General features: G+C 46.3%; 1 protein-coding gene across 9 annotated transcripts in view; it reads right to left on the bottom strand.

Moving 5' to 3' along the window:
• The window catches only part of ERAP1 (endoplasmic reticulum aminopeptidase 1), a 45,539-nt gene extending 25,692 nt beyond the window's left edge, over nucleotides 1-19,847 (bottom strand). The window contains exons 1-8 of one of the 9 annotated variants that reach the window (XM_073233590.1): nucleotides 19,591-19,847; nucleotides 19,228-19,344; nucleotides 13,633-16,162; nucleotides 13,245-13,300; nucleotides 11,373-11,461; nucleotides 7,560-8,106; nucleotides 5,706-5,844; nucleotides 2,969-3,103 (exon numbers count right to left, since the gene is read on the bottom strand). In XM_073233590.1, coding sequence (XP_073089691.1) covers nucleotides 2,969-3,103; nucleotides 5,706-5,844; nucleotides 7,560-8,106; nucleotides 11,373-11,461; nucleotides 13,245-13,300; nucleotides 13,633-13,674 — 1,008 coding nt within the window. In that variant the 5' untranslated portion in view covers nucleotides 13,675-16,162; nucleotides 19,228-19,344; nucleotides 19,591-19,847. Of the gene's footprint in view, nucleotides 1-2,968; nucleotides 3,104-5,705; nucleotides 5,845-7,559; nucleotides 8,107-11,372; nucleotides 11,462-12,222; nucleotides 12,270-13,244; nucleotides 13,444-13,632; nucleotides 16,163-19,227; nucleotides 19,558-19,590 lie in introns of those variants that run through there. The other 8 variants (XM_037012139.2, XM_037012140.2, XM_037012147.2 and 5 more) reach the window with 8 other exon arrangements.
• Between the last annotated feature and the right edge of the window lie 1,057 nt (nucleotides 19,848-20,904).

Raw genomic sequence — 20,904 nt, 5'->3', positions numbered from 1 at the left:
GAGACAGTGGATTGTCCCCCAGTGGGTATGTGGTCTGAGGTAGCTTGCCTCCTGGAGGACTGGGCCCCACCCCAGGACTGGAGGCAAGTGGAGGTGACACCTGAGGCAGTAGGGGTGGCCCTTGGTATAGTAAACACGTCCTTTGAGAAGCAGAGTGCCCAGGAGGCAGCGGGGACTGTGGGTTGGCTGCTTCTCACAGTATTAAAGAAGTCTACAGAGGAGACCCAAGAAATGGCAGCAAGAGAACACGAGCTGCAAACCTCTGTGGATTCCCTGAGGAAGGAGATGGCATTGATACGGAAGGAGGCAGCATGAGAGCGCCGGCAGCAAGGTGCCATTGGAGAGGAGACGGCAGTGCTGCCAGGTGTTCTGAAGGAGGAAGAGGCCATTAGGGAAAGGGATGAGCTCCTGAGGGAAGCACAGGTGGAAGTGGCATGAGAACGTCAGCTGCAAAGCATTGAGCTGAAGGTAAGAGACCTTCTGAAGACTGAGCTGGCTTTGCTGCGAGGCAATGTAGCAGAGGAGGCACCTGGGGGAGTGGAGAGAAAGGTGCCATCAGCCCCAGAAATGGAAGAGCTGGGGAAGGATGAAGGGGTGGTGCTGGAGGCACTGGCCCCTCCTGTATTGAAAGCATGCCCAGTGGTTGTAAAGAAAATAAAGATGCAGCAGCTGAAAGTTCCCCAAGGAGAGGAGCAGCCCCCTCCCCAGGTCGTGGAGCAGTCTACGGTCTGCCCTTATACTCAGGCTGAGACGGAGGCTGTGGGACTTAGGGGTGGATGGAATTGTTCTGTCGGGATCAGAGACGGGAAAGCTGTCTTCCCTGACAGTGCAGCCCACCTTGGGGCAGCGATTACAAAATGCGAGGTGACACGTACAGTAGCTGAAGCAACGAGAACCCGGAAAGAAGACCTGTTACTAATAGGAATTTGAGGGGCCTCGTGAGGGTTACAAGGACCCAGATGTGGGTTGATTTGATATGGGCAGGAGTAGATGAAAGGAAATTAGACGGGAAGCCAAATAGGATCTTACTAGAGCTATGGCAACAGCTGAAACCAGAGCAGCAGTTCCAGCCATTAAGACCAAAGAGGCAGAGGTCAGAGACAGAGCCATGAGTCTGGCCTGTGTGTCTGCAAGACTTTTTCCTGGAGAGGCTGGAGAACAATGTTTGAGCTTCCTTGCACAGGGACCATTGCAGAGGACTAAGGGCACATAGATTGAGAGGAGGGAGTCCTGGAGGGGTGGAGTGTAGATAAAATGAGAGTTCCTGTGGTCAGGATTCTTACCTGGCCATGGTTGACTAGCTCACTGCACACCTATGGGCAATACATGGCTGTTGACTCTATAAAAAAAAGCTCTGCCCAGTGCTCTGGGCATGACACGGTGGCAGGGCTGCAGGAGAGCAGAGCAGAGGCTGGAGTGGTGGCAGCACTGAGGACAGAGGCCCAGAGGACGGCTGTGTGAGACGAGTGTGCAGAGAAGCCCAAAGAATGGCTGTGTGGGACGACTGTGCAGAGAGGCCCGGAGGACAGCTGTGCAGGACAGCTATGTGGACAGAGGGGCCCAGAGGCAGAGACCGGCTTGCTGCCTGCAGCCACCCTCTGAGCAAACAAGATTTTAGTGACTGACTATAACCCTTTCACCCCAAGAACATTTTGCTGTCGATTTCTTTGGTCACACTGAATCCATAGCAAACTTGCCCGGGGCTGAAACCCATTGGCAAGACAGGTGGAGAGAGAATAAAGCTAGTAAAGCCCACTAAAAGGGACTCAAAGAGTTAACCAGATAAAACCAGAGAGCCAGAGAGGGCTCACAGAGTTCACGAATTAATTAGTTTAAGTTTCAAAGGCCAGGAGTGACTTGGGCCGTGTGGATATTCCCCAGAGAGACAAAAATCAATGAAGGACATCTCTGCCCTACCCAGTGAGATAGAGCACGGAAAAAGGACAAGGGTCCTGCCATCATAAAATCTACTTAGCCTGTGAAAAGACTCAGCTTATTTTTTAACTTAATCTATGTTCTGTTCTTCCTCTTCCTCCAGCCCCTTAATCGAGTTACTTCGTAACCAAGACAGGAGATAGACCTCCCAAGTGTAAATAAGCCTATAAGGATAAAGAATGTGGAAATCCAGTCCAACACGGTCACCTAAATAACCCTATTCTTAAGACAAAACTTCCAAGGAAATCTGAATCACTTCAATACATCATGACTTATGCTGACTCCTACCCTAAAAGCCCTATAAAACCCCCGACCCTAAACCCTTAAGTGTGCCTCCTCTCTGAGGTAACCCACACTCCCCTTTCTTTGTCACTCTCTCTGATCTACTCCAGATCAGAAGGAAGGGGCTACTGAGAGCTCTGATTTGGGCTTGCAAGTTCCCATCACCTGGGTGACCCAGACAGGACTGCAGCTATACAATCTTGTTCTTTAGTAGCCTGCCTGAAAATCTCCTTTCTTTGCTTTGGGAAGTTCTCAGAATATAATTTTGCTCCATCCAGTGCTCTGCGGCTCCCCCAAATCCTGGGGTGGTCGGGGCTTAGTTCCCATGCCACACAGATTCAAGCAGACACTGAACAGCAGGTGACCCTGGCTTTAGAAGTTGACAAGGGATTTTCCTAATGCCGTGCAGGAGTTCAATGTGCTTCCCTTTCCTGTCTTTATCTACCTTGACTCTGGCCCACTCCTTCCTTGGAGTGTATTCAAATAAAATTTGCATTCTGCTTTGCCACTGTGTCTCTGCCTTTCAATTCTTCGTTGCAGGATGGACAGGAACCAAGGACAATAAACTTAACCCGTAACAGAACCTCACTATAAATATGAGCATTTGTGACAAAAGGATAAACAACCGTCCTGGTTTGACCAAGACTAAGGGGTTGGCTTCCCAGAATTCGGGACTTTCAGTTTATAAACCAGCGCAGTGCCAGGAAGACTAGGTCAAGCTGGTCACCCTGTGTGACAATCACAGGCTCACCTTGACTCTGCTCTTGGTCATCTTGCTAACAGACTTGAAATCTGAAATAATGAAGGCTACCAGGTAGGTGCTCATCTTCACAGTGACATCAAAATGGTCTTCTGTGAGTTCTTCAGTAACTGTCACAGATTTAACCTAAGATCAGAATAACTTAAATCATTAATAATCCACTTACCCAGCACAGTGAAAACATTTTATGAAGAGAAATTTCCTAATCACTGGACACAATATTGAAAGCATATCATGTGACATTTTTATTATTATTTTAAAAAAATTTTCCTTCTGGTATTTTATAATTTAGATAATAATTCTACACACTTTCTTTTATTGAGATATAATTCACATACCATAAAATTCACCATTTTAAAGTGTACAATTAAATGATGTTTTATTATAGTCTCGGTTATACAACCATCTCCACTTCTTTCAAACAATCCAGATGATTGCAAACTGACTCATATTTGGTACATGAGGACTGATAACATGGATGAGACAAAATGAAACTGAGATTTCTGGCTTTGATAAGGTGTAGTGCATATGTCCTTAAATCCACGTATGAAAACTATCTGGAAATGCAATATCTAACCTGTTTTCTACCCTGGGCAAATATGTAACTGTGCACATTCTAAAAAGAGCTGCTGTTTCCCTAAATGAAAGTAACCCCTGCCTAAAGCCTGATCCTATAAAGCCTTCTCCAAAACTCTGATCTGCTTCACTGGAATCAGCTCTGAAGTGCAATCGGGGCAGCCCTGCAGAGTTGAGCGGGATGATGGAGGTCCAGTCTAAGAGGTCTGTTCCCTAAGAAGAAAGTCTAATACCTCAGTCAACAGAAAGCACTGGGGCAGGATCTTGTAGAAAGGACCAACCAGAAATAGCCTGGGGAATTTCAGGTTAACATAATGCACTTTTCCTGTGATTTTATTTCCATCTCTAATTCTGTGCCCTCATCCTTCTTCTTAATACCCACCCACCACCAATTGTGGTGCCAAGTCGTATCATTCAAACCCTGACTCTGACAGCCAGCCTAATTTCAGTCTTGAAGAACCCAAATTACCTTGTTTTTAAATGCCCCTACCCACCCCTAACCAAAATTTCCATTCCTGAAGTTGTGCTAATTACTAGGAAAGTAAGCTAATCAATTCAAATTCAAATGTGAATTAAATTTAAACTCCTGCTGACCCAAACACTTCAATGTTTCACTAGTGTTTTATTCACCTTTTCCAGCCTCCAAAAAGATCCTTTGAGACCCCACTGCCCTTTCCCTCAACTTCATGTCTGCAGACTAAGTTCAGGGCACTCCCATTAGATTTCTGCCAAGGGGTGGGCTTTCCTGCTCAAGGTACAAGATTACACTAGAGATTTTCCTATCCCCACTAAGTGGGGGCAAGGACAGCCATGGATTTAGATTTCAACATTGTTGTGAAGCCTCAAGGGCTCCTGACCTTCCCCCTGTGTCTACAAATTTCTCCACAAATCTTGTTTAGTCCATCAGTCTCTCCCTATTTCCATCCCATCCCTGTTTCTCCATTCTCCTAAAGCTGTGGTTCTCTAATTAGAGAACTCACACCCATTCCAGGAAGCAATATCATAATATTGGGGGAGGAAACTATAATTTGAACAAGCATGTTCTCTGTCTCAAATTTATATTAGGAAAATGGCATCACTGTTTCCTGTCTTTCCATATACAAATATGGCGGTGGTGGGAACACGACTGGGCTGGCAGGGATTTTCAGACAAGTGCTTTCTCCCAGGGAACAGCCCTCTGGGACTCTTGTCTGAGGAAGGGGTCCTTAAGGTACTCCAAATGGTGAGGGGACACAGAGTTTTAAAGGTTGAGGAGTACTGTACTGGAGGCTAGTCTGAGCTCTCCGAGTCCCTTCATGCTCTGACATTCCTTCCCTGGTTAGCACAGGGATGAGGTGGGACACCCTTCAGGACTCTGGGCAAAGTCTACTTCACCCTGAGTCTCATCCACAATGAGCTTCTCTGAGCAAAGGATGTATGTGCTTTTAGAGTTGCAGAAAGACAGCTCAGCTGATGTTTTTTCTAAACACTAGAATCACAGGTTAACGGCACTTGCTGAGTAGTTTTATTCATTTGGCACAATCATCTTCTTTGCCACTTTAAAAAAAGTCACACCAAACACTGTCCACATCTGCTTTGGCGTGTCCACACACCAAAAAAAGAGGGTTCTTTAGCCAGAGCTGAGCTATCAAGCTTTACTTTTATTTAGTACCATAATATTCTGAAAAGATTACTTATTTTTTTCTGTCTGCCCAATTTAATGCATATAGTTACAAACTACAACTAACACTAGTATATAGTATGTAGAAACCATAGAGAAAAACCTGTCATATACTAGAAATATGGCCTTATTTGACAAAACATTCTCTTTAAAACCCTTTTAAAAGATCATATAGTAAATGAAGGGCTAACTGCTTTGTGAAGGGCACTCTCATTAAACCCAACCTGAATTCCTTACAGTTTCCCTCCTATTAGCCTTGATGCCTGGAATGTCACTCTAACTGAAATCTTGCATGTTTTCAGTGTCAATTTTTTCTTTCACTACAAATAATGTTCCTTGAAACAAAAACATAGGTTGGAAATGAAAAAGAAAAGTTAGCTGTCAGACAATAAATCTAAAGAGATGACCTGAATGTTAACTATGACTGAGGTCATACAAATCCCAGCCAATCAGTGGATTTTTCTGAGTACATCTACAGGAGTTCAGACTTACCAGTGGCATATTGGAAATGGCAAGGTGCCTTGGGTCCCTTCTGATCTTGATTGAAAAACTTGCTTTGAAGGCAGGTTCATCAAAGCAGGGAAAGGCCATTCTGGCTGCAGTAGGTTCAAAGTGTGTTGATGCAAGTATCCTAAAATTATGGCAAGCAAAATAAGAATACAGTATGCAGTAGAGATGGTAAAATAGGTGTATGTTTGGTTTTTAATTCCTAAAGTTACCATAAGATTGGCAGATTTCATTACTAAAATGTCTCTTATATGACAAAGTTATCACAAACCAAGTTAAAAGACAAGTAAAAGCTGGAAAAATTGACTGAAAGGTATTTGACAAAGAGTTGGTAGCCTTAGCAGAAAATGAGCTCCTAAAAACGAGTAAGACGAACCCAGAAACCAAGGGTAATTAGCAGGTGTAAGTCCTGAACAGGCACTTCATAGAGGAACCTACAAATAGTCAAAAAACTTTTCAAAAGCTGCTCAACTTCCAAAATTATCAATGTATATAAACTGAAGGGAGATATCTTTTGGCTTTTTGGCTCTAAGAAGATAGTCCATACATGGTACTGGTTAGAAGGGAGGAATATGTCAAGGGATACCAAAAGTTGGTAGTCCCTTTGACTTAGTCCTTTTAATTCTAGACATTTATTCTAAAGAAATGACTTATGAAGATGTTGCTGATGCAGAAAAGTTGGAAATAACCTAATCTCCATCCATGGAAAATTAAATAAATCAATGCACGTACATTATAATAAAGTCATTAAAATGATGTATACTAATAACCATCCATATGAAATATCTCAACATATTTAAAAAACTCCCTTGCAAAACAGGAAATGTAACATAGATCCATTTACATAAAATGATGTGTATGAACATCCTGAGAGAAATCTAGAAGGATGGTCCCCCAAATAAAAAGCAATGGTTATCTCTAGGGACTATAATTGGCATAAATTTTATCCAAAAATTCTTTTTGGTAGCAGCTGCCTTTCTTCCCCCCAAATAATAACACGGAATCAGAAAAGTAAGTTAGTACAATCTACTTCCACCTAAAATCTGACTTTAAAATTCAGTATAAAAGGTTCCAAAATAAATGACCTCCTTGAAAGCAGAACTAAAACAAGGCAGGTGAGGATCCTGTTCTGGGTTAAATTGTGTCTCCAAAAAACATGTTGAAGTCTTGACTCCTGTGCCTGTGAACGCGGCTCTGCTTGGAAATGGGGTCTTCACAGATGGCATCAAGTTATGATGAGGACACCTGGTTGGGCCCTAATCCAATATGACGTTTCCTCATAAGAAGAGGGACGTCTGCAGAATGGCCAGGGGACCACAGAGGCAGAGACCGGACTGACATGACTGCGAGCCAAGGAATGCCAGCAATCAATGGTTAGCACAAGCCAGGAAGAGGCAAACAAAGATCTTACTCAGAGACTTACAGAGAGCAGAGGCCTGCTGACACCTTGATTTTAGACTTTTAGACTCCAAAACTGTGGGAAAATAAGTTTCTGTTGCTTTAAGCAGCCTAGTTTGTGGTACTTCATTATAGCAGCCCAGGAAACAAATACACAGGCCAAGAGAATTAAAAATGTTTATTATATCCCAGAAATCAAATTAAATAAACAAAAAGGCATTTACTCTGATAGATCTGAAGGAAAGAAAACTGGTTAAAACTGAATGAAAAATAAGGTCCAGAAAGCAAAGAAGGAAAAAAAATGCTGGCCATCTTTAGCTCTACAAAGAATATACAAGAGCAAAACTAAAGACAGAATTCAACAAGCAAGGGAAAATTGGGATGAAATAATAAGTTCAGAATGGGCAGGACTTGAGCCTTAAAAAATTTATAAAAAAATACCTCATTTCCCCTTCCTTGGTTCTGTAGGTGCTCTTGTAAAATCCGTGGAATGTCTCAGAAAGATTGCCAGCATACTCAAGGACCACCCTGTACGGGAGCCCAACACCCAGAGGCTCGGGGGCCAGAAGGGCAATTTGCTCGTGAGGTGGGTATTCCAGGACTCTCAGCGGTTCTTCAGGCTGCTTCTCTCCACCTCCCCTCTTGAGGGCCGCCTTAGATATCTGCAGCTGGTGACTATGCAGGATGATGGTACTGGTGGGCTGGCTGGCTCTGAGTTCTATTTCTATGGTGCCCTCGAAGGTTAGAGTGGTGAGATTCGCATGGATCATGAGATGGTAATGAACTGGGATGATGTGCTCAGGAAGTCGCATTTTATCCCAAGGAAATGGTGTCCCGTTACTAGCTTTTGGAGATGCAGTTTCACCGCTCTGACACCAGGAAGGTGTTGACACAGTTAAGAGAATCAACAGAGAGGAGAGTACAAATAACATGGTTGCACACGGCCGTTTGATGGACAGAGATAGCATCTTCTTGCTCAAATTACCTACTGGCACAAATATATAAAAGAAAAAAAAAACTGAGTCATGAAAATGTTACCATAATTTCAGAATGTATCCACCCAGATGTAACAGATATAAAGTTTCAAAAGTACTAGGTCTTTTCCTGAAAGCAAAATGAACATCCTTATATTACTGATTCATAGAAGAAAGAAGTGTGGCTACCAACAATCTTAACACCTGCTAAAAAGCATCACTTGGCTTTCAAAGTTCAAATTAACTCTTTCAGTCAGGTTTTCGGCTGAAAGCAATAGAATAGGCTCTGGCTGAGGACCCTGAGCAGCCCACTAAGTGGGTCCCACAACAGTGAGTTGGAGGAAGCCACCCTACTGCCTGAACATGAGGCCCTGACACCACGACAGCCACAGCAGACTGAGATCCCGCTACCCTTGCAACTTTGCGTTACTTGGTTCAGCTGAGGTGAGGTGTCTACCCCACCAGGCAGGGAGGTGCAAAGAGCAAGAATCTGGGCTTTGCAGCTTCTGCAGTGGGGACAGGCCTTGCTTCCCACTAAGTTTACAAAGCAGAGGATTCCTAAAACAAAAAAGGAAGCATAGGAAGCAGACATAGATGCTGAGTAGCAAGGGGGTCAAAGGCAAGTGTCTGTAGGAGTAACATTTAATAACAGTGGTATCTTTGTCAAATGGTTATGCCAAAAGTTAATGTGACATTTATTTAGCCAGGAATGACCTGATAAATTTATGGTGATTTCACAATAGTTTGTGACAAATGTATCAATCTCCTGGTTTCTCTCTTAACAATCATCCAGCAGCTACGTGTTAGACACCTGCCACACTGAAGGCCGTGTGCTGAGTACTGCGTGGAATATAATAGACAAGATATAAATCCCACAATCAACGACTTCAAAATCTGGAAAGGCAAAAAACATTTATATACAAATAACAAAACACAACAGAAAAAGTAAGGGGTGTTTTAAGAATAATAATTAAAGAGGATGCTGTAGGAGAATGGAATGATATTTCTAAAGGGAGAGAGTGACGTTAGCTGCAGAGTGACTCTGGGACGCCTTCATGCAAGACCAGCACTTGAGCGTGGTTTGGAAGGACAGGCTGATTTTGTTGATGAAGGCAGGGCATTAAAAGCATCACAGGTAGAACATGCCAGGACAGGAGTTACAGGTTACAGCATGAAGTGAGAAACTACAGGGCCATTCGGGCAAGTGATGTGGACAGAAGGGAGCCCCAGAAGAACTTGATGACAAGGAGGAGAGTGACTTAAAGATATGCTTAAAGCATCCTGGCAGTCATGCTGCAGGCCATATTTTGCACTTCAATTTAAAGCTCATGGGACACAAGTGGAATGTGAATTTTAAGGGAGTTGGCAGTCCATGTCCTGAGAACCAAATATACTTCTGTCTTTTAGACAGAGACATGTCTCTAATGGGGTCTGCCAGGTGAGTCCAGATAATTGGCCCTAATTCCCTCAAACTCCTCTGGCTCCTGAACATACAGAGCAGACGAGAAAAGCAGTAATGCTACAGCGTGGGCACCTCAACATGATGGTGGTACATGGGATTCTCCCTCTATGTCACTGGTTCTCAATTTTGCTGCATATTAACATCATTTAGGAACTTCTTAAAATGACTGATGCCTGGATCCCTATCTAGAACAATAAAACTGAAATCTCTGGTGGTGAGGTCAGGGCATCAGAATTAAAAAACAAAAACTTCCTAAACATTCTATTGAAGAGCCAGGTTGAGAACCTCCTGGATAATCCCTGCCAAAGCCTGCTCTTCTCGCTTGAACACCAGGTGGAGGGGTAAGACAAGGTAATGACTGATGTACTCTTCTCCACCCCTTACTCTTTCTCCTCTCCCATCCCAAACACACAAACATGCCTACTGTCCCCTTCCCTAGAGAGCAGATCGGCAGGCTAAGCAGAAAGGAGACCAACAGAGTAGAAACAGTCACCAGAATCCCCTTTCAGAGGCACCAGCAACATAAGATAGAAAATAGGCGGAAACATTTTGTTTGGGGTTTCTTGCTTCTTTGTCTAGAAACCCACTAATGGGTGCTTCCAGCCACGGAGGATTGGAGCAATCTGGAAAAGGAAAGGAAAGTTTAAACACTAAAATACTAAAGAGCTCCCACCCCTACCTCCTCAGGCAGAATTCCAGGGCAGAGGCAGAATGATGGACTCCCTTCAAACTGGGGGACAAGGAGTAGAGGGAACTTAGGTGATGCTTGCAGTTGAGATTTCTAATGGTGATGGCATAGTGGGTGCAGCCCAGGCCCCAAGATGGTAGAGAGAGCTCTGAAGGTGGCAGGTTCAGGCATATGAGGACTCTGGAAGTCCCTGAGTTTTCTCCAACAGCCTAGGAGGAGATCTAAAAATTCCAACTGGTTCTAAGCTAACACACAAGGCCATGGGCTGCTGCATGGGCTTGCAGTAGGACCTCACATCAAAGGCCTGGCAGGATTGAGTCCATGAAGAGAGGGTGCCAAAGAGAACACAGCTATGTCTCAAAGGAGGATGAGATGCCAGGAAACCAAAAGGGAGCATGTAACGCAGACAGCGTAAGTGTCAGAATATACACATACATAATCATAGCTGTATTAATGATGTATATATTAGCCTTACAGTCAGAAAAGAAAAACCTGGCTTTGAATTCTTGCTCTGGCACCTACTCTGTGACCCTGGACAGGTTATTTAATCCCAGTGTCATTTTCTTCAGGTGTAAATTGAGATGATGATAATAATAATACCTTTCTCACAGGATTGTTGTGAAGATTGAGTTAAAATATTTTCAATCACTCATTCCACAAATATTTATTAAGGGCCTATTATGTGCCAGGGGTTGTGCTGAGCACTGGCAATGCAAGGCAGAGCAGGTTCCTGCCCTCAGAGAGCTTATAGTATGTATGTGGTGAGGCAGTAACAAGTTCACATCAATTAATTAACTTAGTTCATTAAAATTAAATAAATAAAAGTTACCAACCGTAATTAGGGCTATCAACACACACACATAGCAAAAGAGACCAAACAGGGCACACTGATTTACACTGGGGGCTCTCTGGGGATAGTTCATCTAGGATATAAAGGACAAATTAAAGTCAGCTAAGAAAAGAGGGAGAGCTTTCCAGACAGAGGGGGCAGTAAACGTTTTTGCAAGCTCAGAGGCAGCAGAGTGCTGGTGAGAAGGCCGTGAACCTGAAGTGCAGCAGGGAAGGCGCACTGGAAGATGGGCCACCACACAGCCCTGGTGGCACGTTAAGGATTTGGGACCCTATCTTACCTGCAATGAGAAGCCACTGGGTTTTGAGCAAGAAGGTCTTAGGATCCAGTGCACATTTAAGGAAAATCACCCCAGTTGCTGTGTGGAGCCTGGAGCAAGAGCGAAGGCCAAGAGCCCAGTTAGAAAGTAGTCATAGAGTAAGCTAGTGGCTTGGACTCACACGTGTCACCAGAGAGCAAGGGGAGGGCAGTGCATACAGAGAGATGACCAAAAGGCACAGAGAGACACAGAGAAGGATGGATTCAACATCTAAATGTAGGGTGGACTGGTGTGGGGGTGCGGGAAAGAGCATGTCAGGATGGCTGCCAGGTTTCTACAATGAAATCTGGGCAGTCATAAGAGCCATTTATTGAAATGGATCAGAGGTGGAACAGGTTTAAAGGGGAGGAGAGGGAAGGATTCATTTATAAATATGTTTAATGAGTGGTGTCTGCAAGATAGCCAAGGGGAAATATCAAGCAGGCAGTGAATACACAGATTTAGGTGTATTTATCATTAGAGATAAGGGTTTTAAAGGACTTTCCTGTACTTGACTGCATTTCTTTAAAGTTTTAAAAGTATCATCCTTTGGCATCTCATCTTACTTAGTGTCTTTCACTGTCATGTTGTGGATCAAAGTGCAACAGTAGCAGGGTAAGTGACTTTACTTCACAGCCAGGGAGAGGGGAGAAACTTCAGGAACCTTACCAAGGCTGCTGTAAGTGACTTTACTTCACAGCCAGGGAGAGGGGAGAAACTTCAGGAACCTTACCGAGGCTGCTTGGGGGGTTCTGACATGGCCCAATCACACAAGAAGTGAGGGCCAACTAGTCCTGGGCTATTTCCCCCTTCCCTTCATTGGGACACTTACCGAATGAGAAATCTATCAAGAGGTAGGAGGCTTTCTCCCAAAGTGTCCTGAACAATGAAATGAACCAGCATTAACCAGCACCCGATAATAGTTTCTCACTGCTGGCAAACAATAACAATGTTGAAGTAATTTGAATATTTTTTAATATATTAAAAATTTTCTATTTAGGCTCACCTAACAATGTGCTACTTATCAATACCAATTCCAAATCCTTGGGGAAGGATACAACTCTGGCCTATTTCCTTAAATTTTTTTTTTTAATTGTTGACACTCCTGAATTGAGATCAAATACTCTGGATGTTACTTGAAAGAGAGCATTTCTTTCAGAACCTGACCTACATGAAAACCTCCATGAAAGTGGTTAGGAAGTGTCTGCTCCACTCCTGCCTCATGAAATTAACGTGCAGACCCCACCTGGCTGGTGAGGCACCCAGATAGGAAATGAATTTTTGCTCAAACACAAGAACTTATCTGAATAAAACCCGGCTAGAGCCAGAGTGAAGCGAGAACAGGCAGTGGCTCTAAGGCCCGGGAAAGGCAGGGAGAGTTGTCTGTGAGGACACTATGGACGCCGATCGCACACCTCCACCCGACGTTAACCCAAAGCCTCGATCGTTTCTCTGACAACTGTCCGCGAGGTGCCCTCCCAGGCCGCACCCCGCCGTCCCCCCCCCCCGCCCCTTCCTTCGGCGCCGCGGAGGATCGGCGGACCGGGCGGCGGGGCGCAGGGGGAGGCTCCCGGGGCCGGAGGTGGCGCGGCCGCGGGAACGCGCCGGCCCTGCGCCCCCCGCCTCCTCGCGATGGAGGAGGACCCGAGGGGGCCGGGCCGGCCGCCGTCCCCGCAGACCCGGCGCCAGGTCCCACGAGTCCCACGCGCCGCAGGAGCCTTGCTCTCCGCCCCCTCTCCCCGCGCCCCGAGCCCGCGGGCCTCCGGGGCGGGCACCGGCAGGATGCCCGGGCCGCGCCCTTCTCCAGCACGCAGACCCCCACTCGGGGGCGCCCTGGGGACCCGCGCGCTGTACCTGGGGGCCTGGGACCGGCTTCCTCGCCCTCGCGCCGCCGCTGCCGCTGCCGCCGCCTGCGGAGTGAAACCGAAAGTGAACCGAAAGTGAAAGCGGAGACAGGAGAGCGGCGGCGCCTGGCAGAGGCAGCAGCGGGCGCGGGGAACCGGGAGCCGGGCTGCGGGCGGGAGACCCCGCGCCAGAGACGGGAATTAAGATGAGCGCTGCCCGCAAGGGAAGCAGCGGGCGTGCACAGGGGGTGATCAGGCGGGAAAGAGCCCCCCTTTCTGGACGCGGACCATTTCCTCGTGTGGGTCTTTGGAGGTATTCTTTTGGTTGGGCATTGACGGCGTAAGGCAGGGGCTGGTGCTTCAGGAAGTGATCGTGGCCCAAAGAGAATTCGCTTCACCTTCAAACGTTGCAGGACTTGTACCCACAGGCTGGCCGTCATCTCGCCTCTGCAAATGGGCGGTGAGCTCTTGGACCGCCTCAGAAAGAACAGAAACCCAGAACAACTCTGTTCCTACAAAATGCTGAGCCCTTTGGGCTTCCGGTAGAGGGGAGGTGTGTTAGGGACGCCTCAGAGGAGGGCTGGGTATAGATGTCCGCAGAAACTTCCCTACCACTACCAAGAGGCACTTGAATCCCAAGAATTTGTTGCTCCCCAATTTAAGACATTCCCCTGTCTTTTCTTTTCTTTTCTTTTTTTTGTGTGTGTGTCAGCCTTGGAGGCGCAGCAAAACTCAGCTTTATTGCATCAGAAGCTTTGTTATATCGGGGAAGATAAGGAAGTAGCAGAAACCAATGGTAATTGATTATCTCATCTGTCACTAGGGTCTTTAGGCAGGTTTCCGGTTAGGTGGGGAGGCGGAGTTAGGGCCAAGAGTACACCCCCCCCCGGGAAGCTAGTTAGGCCATGAATGGAAGTAACAAGGGAGGGTGGAAACCTCCAGTCTGCGGCAGTCACAGGCCTACAAGAGGCAAAAGGTCCCAACAATTCCCCCTTTTTGTTTTATAAATGCTCTGGGATGTCCCGGCGGGCAAGGACCCTGTCTTAGGTTGTCCCCCTCTGGGGATCTTACCCATCACTGGGTACCTTGCAGCTCCTCAGTTGTCCCAAGCTTACTCATTCTCCAGGGCCTGTCTTAGGTTGTCTCCACTTTGGAGATCTTACCCATCTTTGGCACATGGGAAGATAGTCAGGGGGAGTCAACAGACACGGCCTCATCATAAGGCTCACAGGGACTGCAGGGGTCACTGGCTTCTGTGGCAAGTCTCTGGTATTGTACTTGCACGCTCATCAACTGAATTGATTCAATTCTTTTTTGGACAAACTGGATAATCTTGTTAACAAGGCAGGGCCCAAAAGTGAAAAGTAGGAGCAAAAGAAGGATGGGACCAAGGAAGGGCAGAAGATAGGGCGACCACCCATGTAACTCAGTCCAAAGAAAACTGGCTTGTAATTCTTGTCTTCATCTCTCGAGGTCTCCTTGAAGTTGTTTGACCTTATTTTGGACTATGCCGGAATGCTTCGCATAGAAGCAGCATTCTTCTTGTAAAAAGAGACATAAGCCTCCTTTCTCCGCAGTGAGGAGGTCAAGCCCCCTTCGGTACTGTAGGACTAGTGCCGTGAGGGAATCTAACTGTGCTTGGAGGTCAAGAATTGTGCTGGCCACAGCTCGTAGGTCATCGGTCATCTGTTGAGAAAGGGCTTCATAATAATGTAGGTAGGGAGGTCCCCAATCCTGCTGCCCCAATGGCAGCTCCGGTGGCCACCCCAAGGCCTGAAAGCAGGGGGATAACCTGAATGGGACTTTTTGATCTACCTCCAATGTGGTCTAAAGCAGGAATAGGGAGGCTCTGATTATTAGGAACCACTCCAATGTCAGGGAAAATTACAACTGGAGCACAAAGTCCCATCCAGCCTATCGGGAGAAAGCCAAATGCGTCTCCCCCACAAATGAAGACTGTTCCATTAGGGGGACAGAGAAGAGTATTGTTCACAGTAATATTTTGTTGGCAAAAGGAATAGTGGATTCGACCTACATCTATCCCACTAGTATTATCAGAACGGGGGGCAGCTTTGAAGCATGGGCCTTTAGGGAAGAGAGGGTCTAGATAGACCCCAGAGCTTGAGGGCAATAGCGGGCACTGGGGCTCGGTCTGTGACAGGTTAACAAGAAGAGCATTGACTCATAATGGTTACGGCTTCAGGCACAGCCAGCAATCCTTTGCTAAATCAGGATTGGTTGTGTTGAGTAAGGTAAAAGCAGCCTGTATGATTGATTGTGTCTCAGGATCAAGAAGCAATTCTCCCCTGATCTCCGGGAGGCTAAGAGGGTAGTAAATCAGGGGATTTTGGTCTTCAATCAGCCTGTCTATCAGTTTTTTAATTTGGTGCTGTCAAACCTGATCTTGGACTCCGCCCCCATCAGAGATGCCTATAGGGGCAACTCGATTCCAGCAGGCATGAGCTCCCCTATTCTCTCAACAGTCAGCATATTCAGTCTTGCCTTCTGTCAGAATTGCATACCTGTATGTTTTGTTCTGTTTAGTGCAGGGGCTAACTTCCTTATAGCATCGAGCCTGAACGGAGGCATGAAAAGTGGTGCAAGGACACCCAGAGGGGGGTTTCCCTTGGGTGGGTGGATATATTTTTGGGCCTGGCCAACACTTGTGAGTGAGAACTCTTCCAGGGCATCCATTTTCTGTCCCTTTCATGAGTGTGGCTGCCCGTTGCCCATTAGGGCAGATTTTGACAGAAGTGTAACAGGTTTTGGGGGGAGGAGTTTGGATGAAAGAGCAGGCCTTGCAGGGGTCTCCAATGGTCTTTCATAGTATGGCTCTTGCTTGACCGGGATCTCCAAATCCTGTCTTAGCTAATGGGAGATTCATCACTATTAGCAGGAAGACCAGCATCATTGGGTTCACTGCGGACTCTGAAAGAGAGAGAGAAGAGAAATATCCTCAGGTGGCGAGGGGCCTTCTGGGTCATCATTGACATTAGTGAACTCCCCCTCCGTAGGGGGGTAATACTTGAGATCCCTTGTGGGGACCCAGATCGGCCTTTTTTTCATTGGTCGGAAAGACACAGCCGAATCCCCTTCCAGCTATAATGAGGGGGTCTGGGCCCCTCCATTCTCCAGTAAGGGGGTCCTTCCATCAGGCTCTAATTGTCCGATAAGTAACGGTTGTTGTCCAGTGCTTTTGAAAAGGCGAGAAGTGTTCACCTTTGGCAAAATTTAAAATATTCAGAGTAAATAATGCCATCTTTAGTTGATCATGGGGGGGGAGTATTTCCCCTTTTTGTTTTATTAATTGACATTTGAGGATATGATTGTGTTTTTCCACAATTGCTTGTCCTTTAGGGTTATAAGGAATTCCAGTGGTATGAGAAATTTGCCATTTACTCAAGAATTCAGTAAAAGACCTACTGATAAAGCAGGGACGATTATCGGTTTTGATTTGGTCTGGCAGGCCAAGGACGGCAAAGCACTGGAGAAAATGGCTTATGGTATGTTTGGATTTTTCTCCCATATGGGCTGTGGCCCAACAAGCATGGGAGAAGGTATCAACTGTTAGAAATATGTATCTTAAGCTTCCCAGAAGGGGCAAAATGTGTGACATCAGTTTGCCAAAGGTTATTGGGCCTCAGGCCTCGAGGGTTCACTCCGCCCTTCTGAAGTGGAGGAACCTGTAGAAAGGGCTGGTATGACTTACATGTTCTAATGATCTTTTTTAAGTCTCTGATGGGGACTTGAGGGAACCAATGGTGTAGTCCCCTCCAATTAGCATGTGTAAATTGATGAAAAGAGGTGGCTTCCTGTACTGTGTAGGCTGAAGCTAGTCGGTCTGCAAAAGCATTGCCCCTCAACAAAAAGCTTGGCAAGTCCTGATGTCCTCTTAAATGTTGTACAAAAAGGGGAACTAGTCTCTGTTTTAACAAATGGCAGGCTTGAATCATTAAAGGAGTGATGGGATTATTGTCAAGTCTGATGCGTGTGCCCACAAGGTTGGGCAGTAGATTGACAACGTAAAGGCTATCAGAAAACAGATTAAGAGGGCTTTGGATCTCAGACAGAGCTAAAGCAACAGCATAAAGCTCTTTAGACTGGGCGGAGCCCTATACCTCATGAAAGAGGGTTATGGCCGGAGGGCACTCACTTGTGCCTGGGGGGAACATTACCATAGAGGCTCCCCTTTTACCCTGTCAGTAAAAACAGAGGGGAAAGAGGGGTCTGCCTCAGTGAGGAACATTTTAGGCGGCTGCCATGCCAATTGGCCAAAAGAACTCATCCACTTATAGGGACCATAGTGACAGTCCATCCACTATCCCCGGAAAGCCCTCCATGGCCATTGCCAATCTGGAATTATTTCTCTCTAGCCACGAGAAATCATTGACCCAAAAAGGGATGATCAAAGAGTGGGGTTCACACCCAAAAAGACGGACAGAAAGATATCGTCCCTTAACAATGCAGTCAGCCATTTGATCCACTATAGAGTACACTCGGGGTGCCCCTCCCACAGATAGATGTATCCAATGTACGGGATCTCCCTCCTGAGCCAAAAGGGCAGTGAGGAGGGTCTCTCCTGCCATAATATAGAGGACTAGTGGCAAGTTTGGATTATATCTTTTTAAGGCAGCGTTATCAATGGCATGTTGAACTTTTGTCAATGTGTCTCTATGTATAGGGGTTAAAGTCACTGTTGAAGCTAGGTTTAGGCCTTTTAATAGGTTGAAAAGAGGGATAAGATCAGCTGTGGTTATAGGAATCCAGGGCCTCATCCAATTGATTTCCCCCAGCAGTTTCTGGAGCTGTGGTAGCGTATATGTGTCTTGCATACATAACTGGGGCTTAACAGGGGAGACAACATCTAATGTTAAAGTAGTCCCCAAAATTTTTAAAGGGGCTATCTGTTGAACTTTATCTGGGGCAATTTGAAAGTTGTAGTTTTTGAGCAGGGAAAGGCACCTTTTAAAGAGGTCATCTAATTTGCAGGAACAAGTGGCCCCCAAGATAATATCATCCATATATATGTAAAAGAGCATGATAGATTCCTCTCAGCTTGTTGCTGGCATTCCTCTTTATACAAAGCACAACACTTAATATAAAGGGGGCCAGGGAGAACCGCCTGGGCAAGAGCCCTCCAATCTGCGGTGGTGCACGGATGGTGAGCAAGTCCCTGGAGGATGGTCTCAGTCCAGGGAGCATTGGGGCCGTCAATGGCCTTCTTTAACTCCTTAAGGTCACCTGGCTTCCAAGGGTACCAGGGGGCAGGGCGGTTACCTCCAGTATTAACATTGACAGGAAATAGCTAACATGGCCCTGGGTTGGGTTGTGGGTGGAGCCCTGAATTCTCTTGAGGTGGACAACCAATAGGAGAGCACAAGTCCTTATATGGGAGAGGAGCTGAAACCCCTGCCCATTGTTATGGGGGAGCAGGAGCTGATGGTGATTTGAAAAGGTTAGAAGGGGAACTAGCACCAGGAAGTGGTGGGTACAAGGGGGCCGTGGATTTGGGAGGCCAGGGGGCAGCATCGAAAGGGTTGAGGGCACCACTGCCACAATTCTCATCCAGCTCTTTATGGCTTTCCTGTCCTACGGATGTGGACTCAGACTGAGGAAGGGGATCAGAATTTCCCCGGGAAGGGGCTCCCGACCCAGTGGCCTCCCCATCCACTAGGTTCTTGGCAGTTGGCTTCGATGGTCGATGAGGGAAGCAACTCTTAAGGGCTGCTAAAGTGGGGAAGGTCCCCAGAAGGGGGATATCCCCCCAATTAACCTGGGCTTTGCGTACGAGTTGCTCCACCCTGTCCCAGGTCTCCCAGTCAAACAAATTACTCACGGGCAGCCATGGGGGCAACCTTAACTAAGGTCTCCCAGGTCTTGATAGCTTGGCTTTCAGAGAGCTCTAGGCCCCTACTTCAGAGGAGGACCCTAAGGGACTCAAGGGAGGGATCAGACTTGGAAGAATGTCCCATAGTTTATGGGAATACACTTACCCATGGCCTGATTAGCTCCTCAGCGAAGTGAGAGATCCTCACACAGGGCACCAGTTGTTGCTCTCTGCAGCAATGGCATGAAGGAGATGAACAGGACCAGCCTGTTGCTCCCGGGGGCTGAGCGAGAGGGCAAGTGTTGATGGCTCGGTCACCCTTCCCAGAGATCCGGGGAAAACAAAACCACACCAAGCCAGGAGATGTGTCAGCCTTGGAGGCACAGCAAAACTCCCCCCTGTATTTTCAAATGAGCATTTCTAGCTCCTCTTTGAATATTAAGACTGGACAAAATGTCCAGAAAAGCCCATTTTTAAACAGTTGAGGGTAAATGAAGTAATAAGTCAAGAAAACAAACTTCAGACTCACCAAGTTCTACAGGTCGGTGAGTGGACGTTTTTCTTAGTATACTCAGACTTTCTCCTCTCATTTCTTAGCCTCCTTCCCTTTGAGAATTTGGGGTTCCAAGTCACAGGAACAATATTTCTCAACTGTTTTTCCTTAATTTTACACCTCCTTTTGAAAAAATATATTTTGTTCTACATATTTTCTCCAGTCAAGGGCATTTTGTAATAAAAAATTAACACCCTGTCCCCAGACCTACCCATGGTGGGATCAGGTTTTTCTTTTTTCCACGAAAACTTAGGAAACGGGGCTTTGAGCTCAGTTATTTCCCTATTTTGCAATTGTGGCAGGGGTGTCAGTGGACAGCTAGAGTGTCCAATGCCTGCAGGTGTCAGTGTGTGACCCAGTTAGCTCAGATGAGAACATCTTGTCCAGTAAACTCATGCATGCTTTGTGAATCTGGAGGGCAGATGGAAGAGCTCCAGCACAGGCATACTGCGTAACAGCAGGTGTTCCCTAGGAATCCGGTCAGGAGTCGGACTGTGGTCACCTCCCAGCTCATCTGCTCATTGCAACAAATAATGCCAAGCTCATTCTAAGTTCTGTATCCATGTAATTACAAAGGCAGAAAAGAAAAATAAAACAACCGAAAAGGCCAGTGACATCTCAAGAACTAATTTCTTTGTTGTATCAGTCAAGGTTCGATCACTGAGAACAGAATGCATTCAAGCTTTTTAATCAGAAAAGAATTTATTGCAGGCTATTACATGACTCAGTATTATCACTGGGGAAGCTCAAAAACCAGACGCTCGAGGGAGCTTCCATCAACAAGTCCCAAAGCCGCAAAGTAGAACTTGGCCACCAATGAAGTTCTCTTACCTCAGACAAGAGAATTATCTGGTTCACTGGGCAGGTGCTACCACAGCTCGTGGCTCCAGAACCATCTCATGGATACTACAGTCTTTCTCAGCAGAACGAGTAGCTCAAGCCCTGCCTCCCTCCCTCTTAACTCAGTTCCAAATACAAGCCTCCTGTCAGTACTTCTGTTTGGCAGAAACTAACCCATGCAGAACCCAAGAGCAAGGGAGTTGGGGAAATGAAGTGTTTGCTTTCCAGACTGTGCAGTGGCGTGAGGAATTCTGAAAGGAGGTGGGAAGATGTCCCGAGTGAACCAATCACAGTATCCACCACAGATATTAAACTGCACTGAGGCTGAAGAAATAAAACAATTTTGAGGAGGCTTTGAGTAATTTTGAATGTTTTTATGGGCAAAAATAATAATTGGGATAGCTACTGGAGTTAGGAGAGGCATGGGGCACTTGGGAGTGTGGTGAATAT

The sequence above is a fragment of the Manis javanica genome, chromosome 1, assembly GCF_040802235.1.
Source record: "Manis javanica isolate MJ-LG chromosome 1, MJ_LKY, whole genome shotgun sequence".
Classification (NCBI taxonomy): domain Eukaryota; kingdom Metazoa; phylum Chordata; class Mammalia; order Pholidota; family Manidae; genus Manis; species Manis javanica.
Note: the sequence above shows the minus strand (reverse complement) of the source record. Positions and strands in the feature narration are given on the sequence as shown.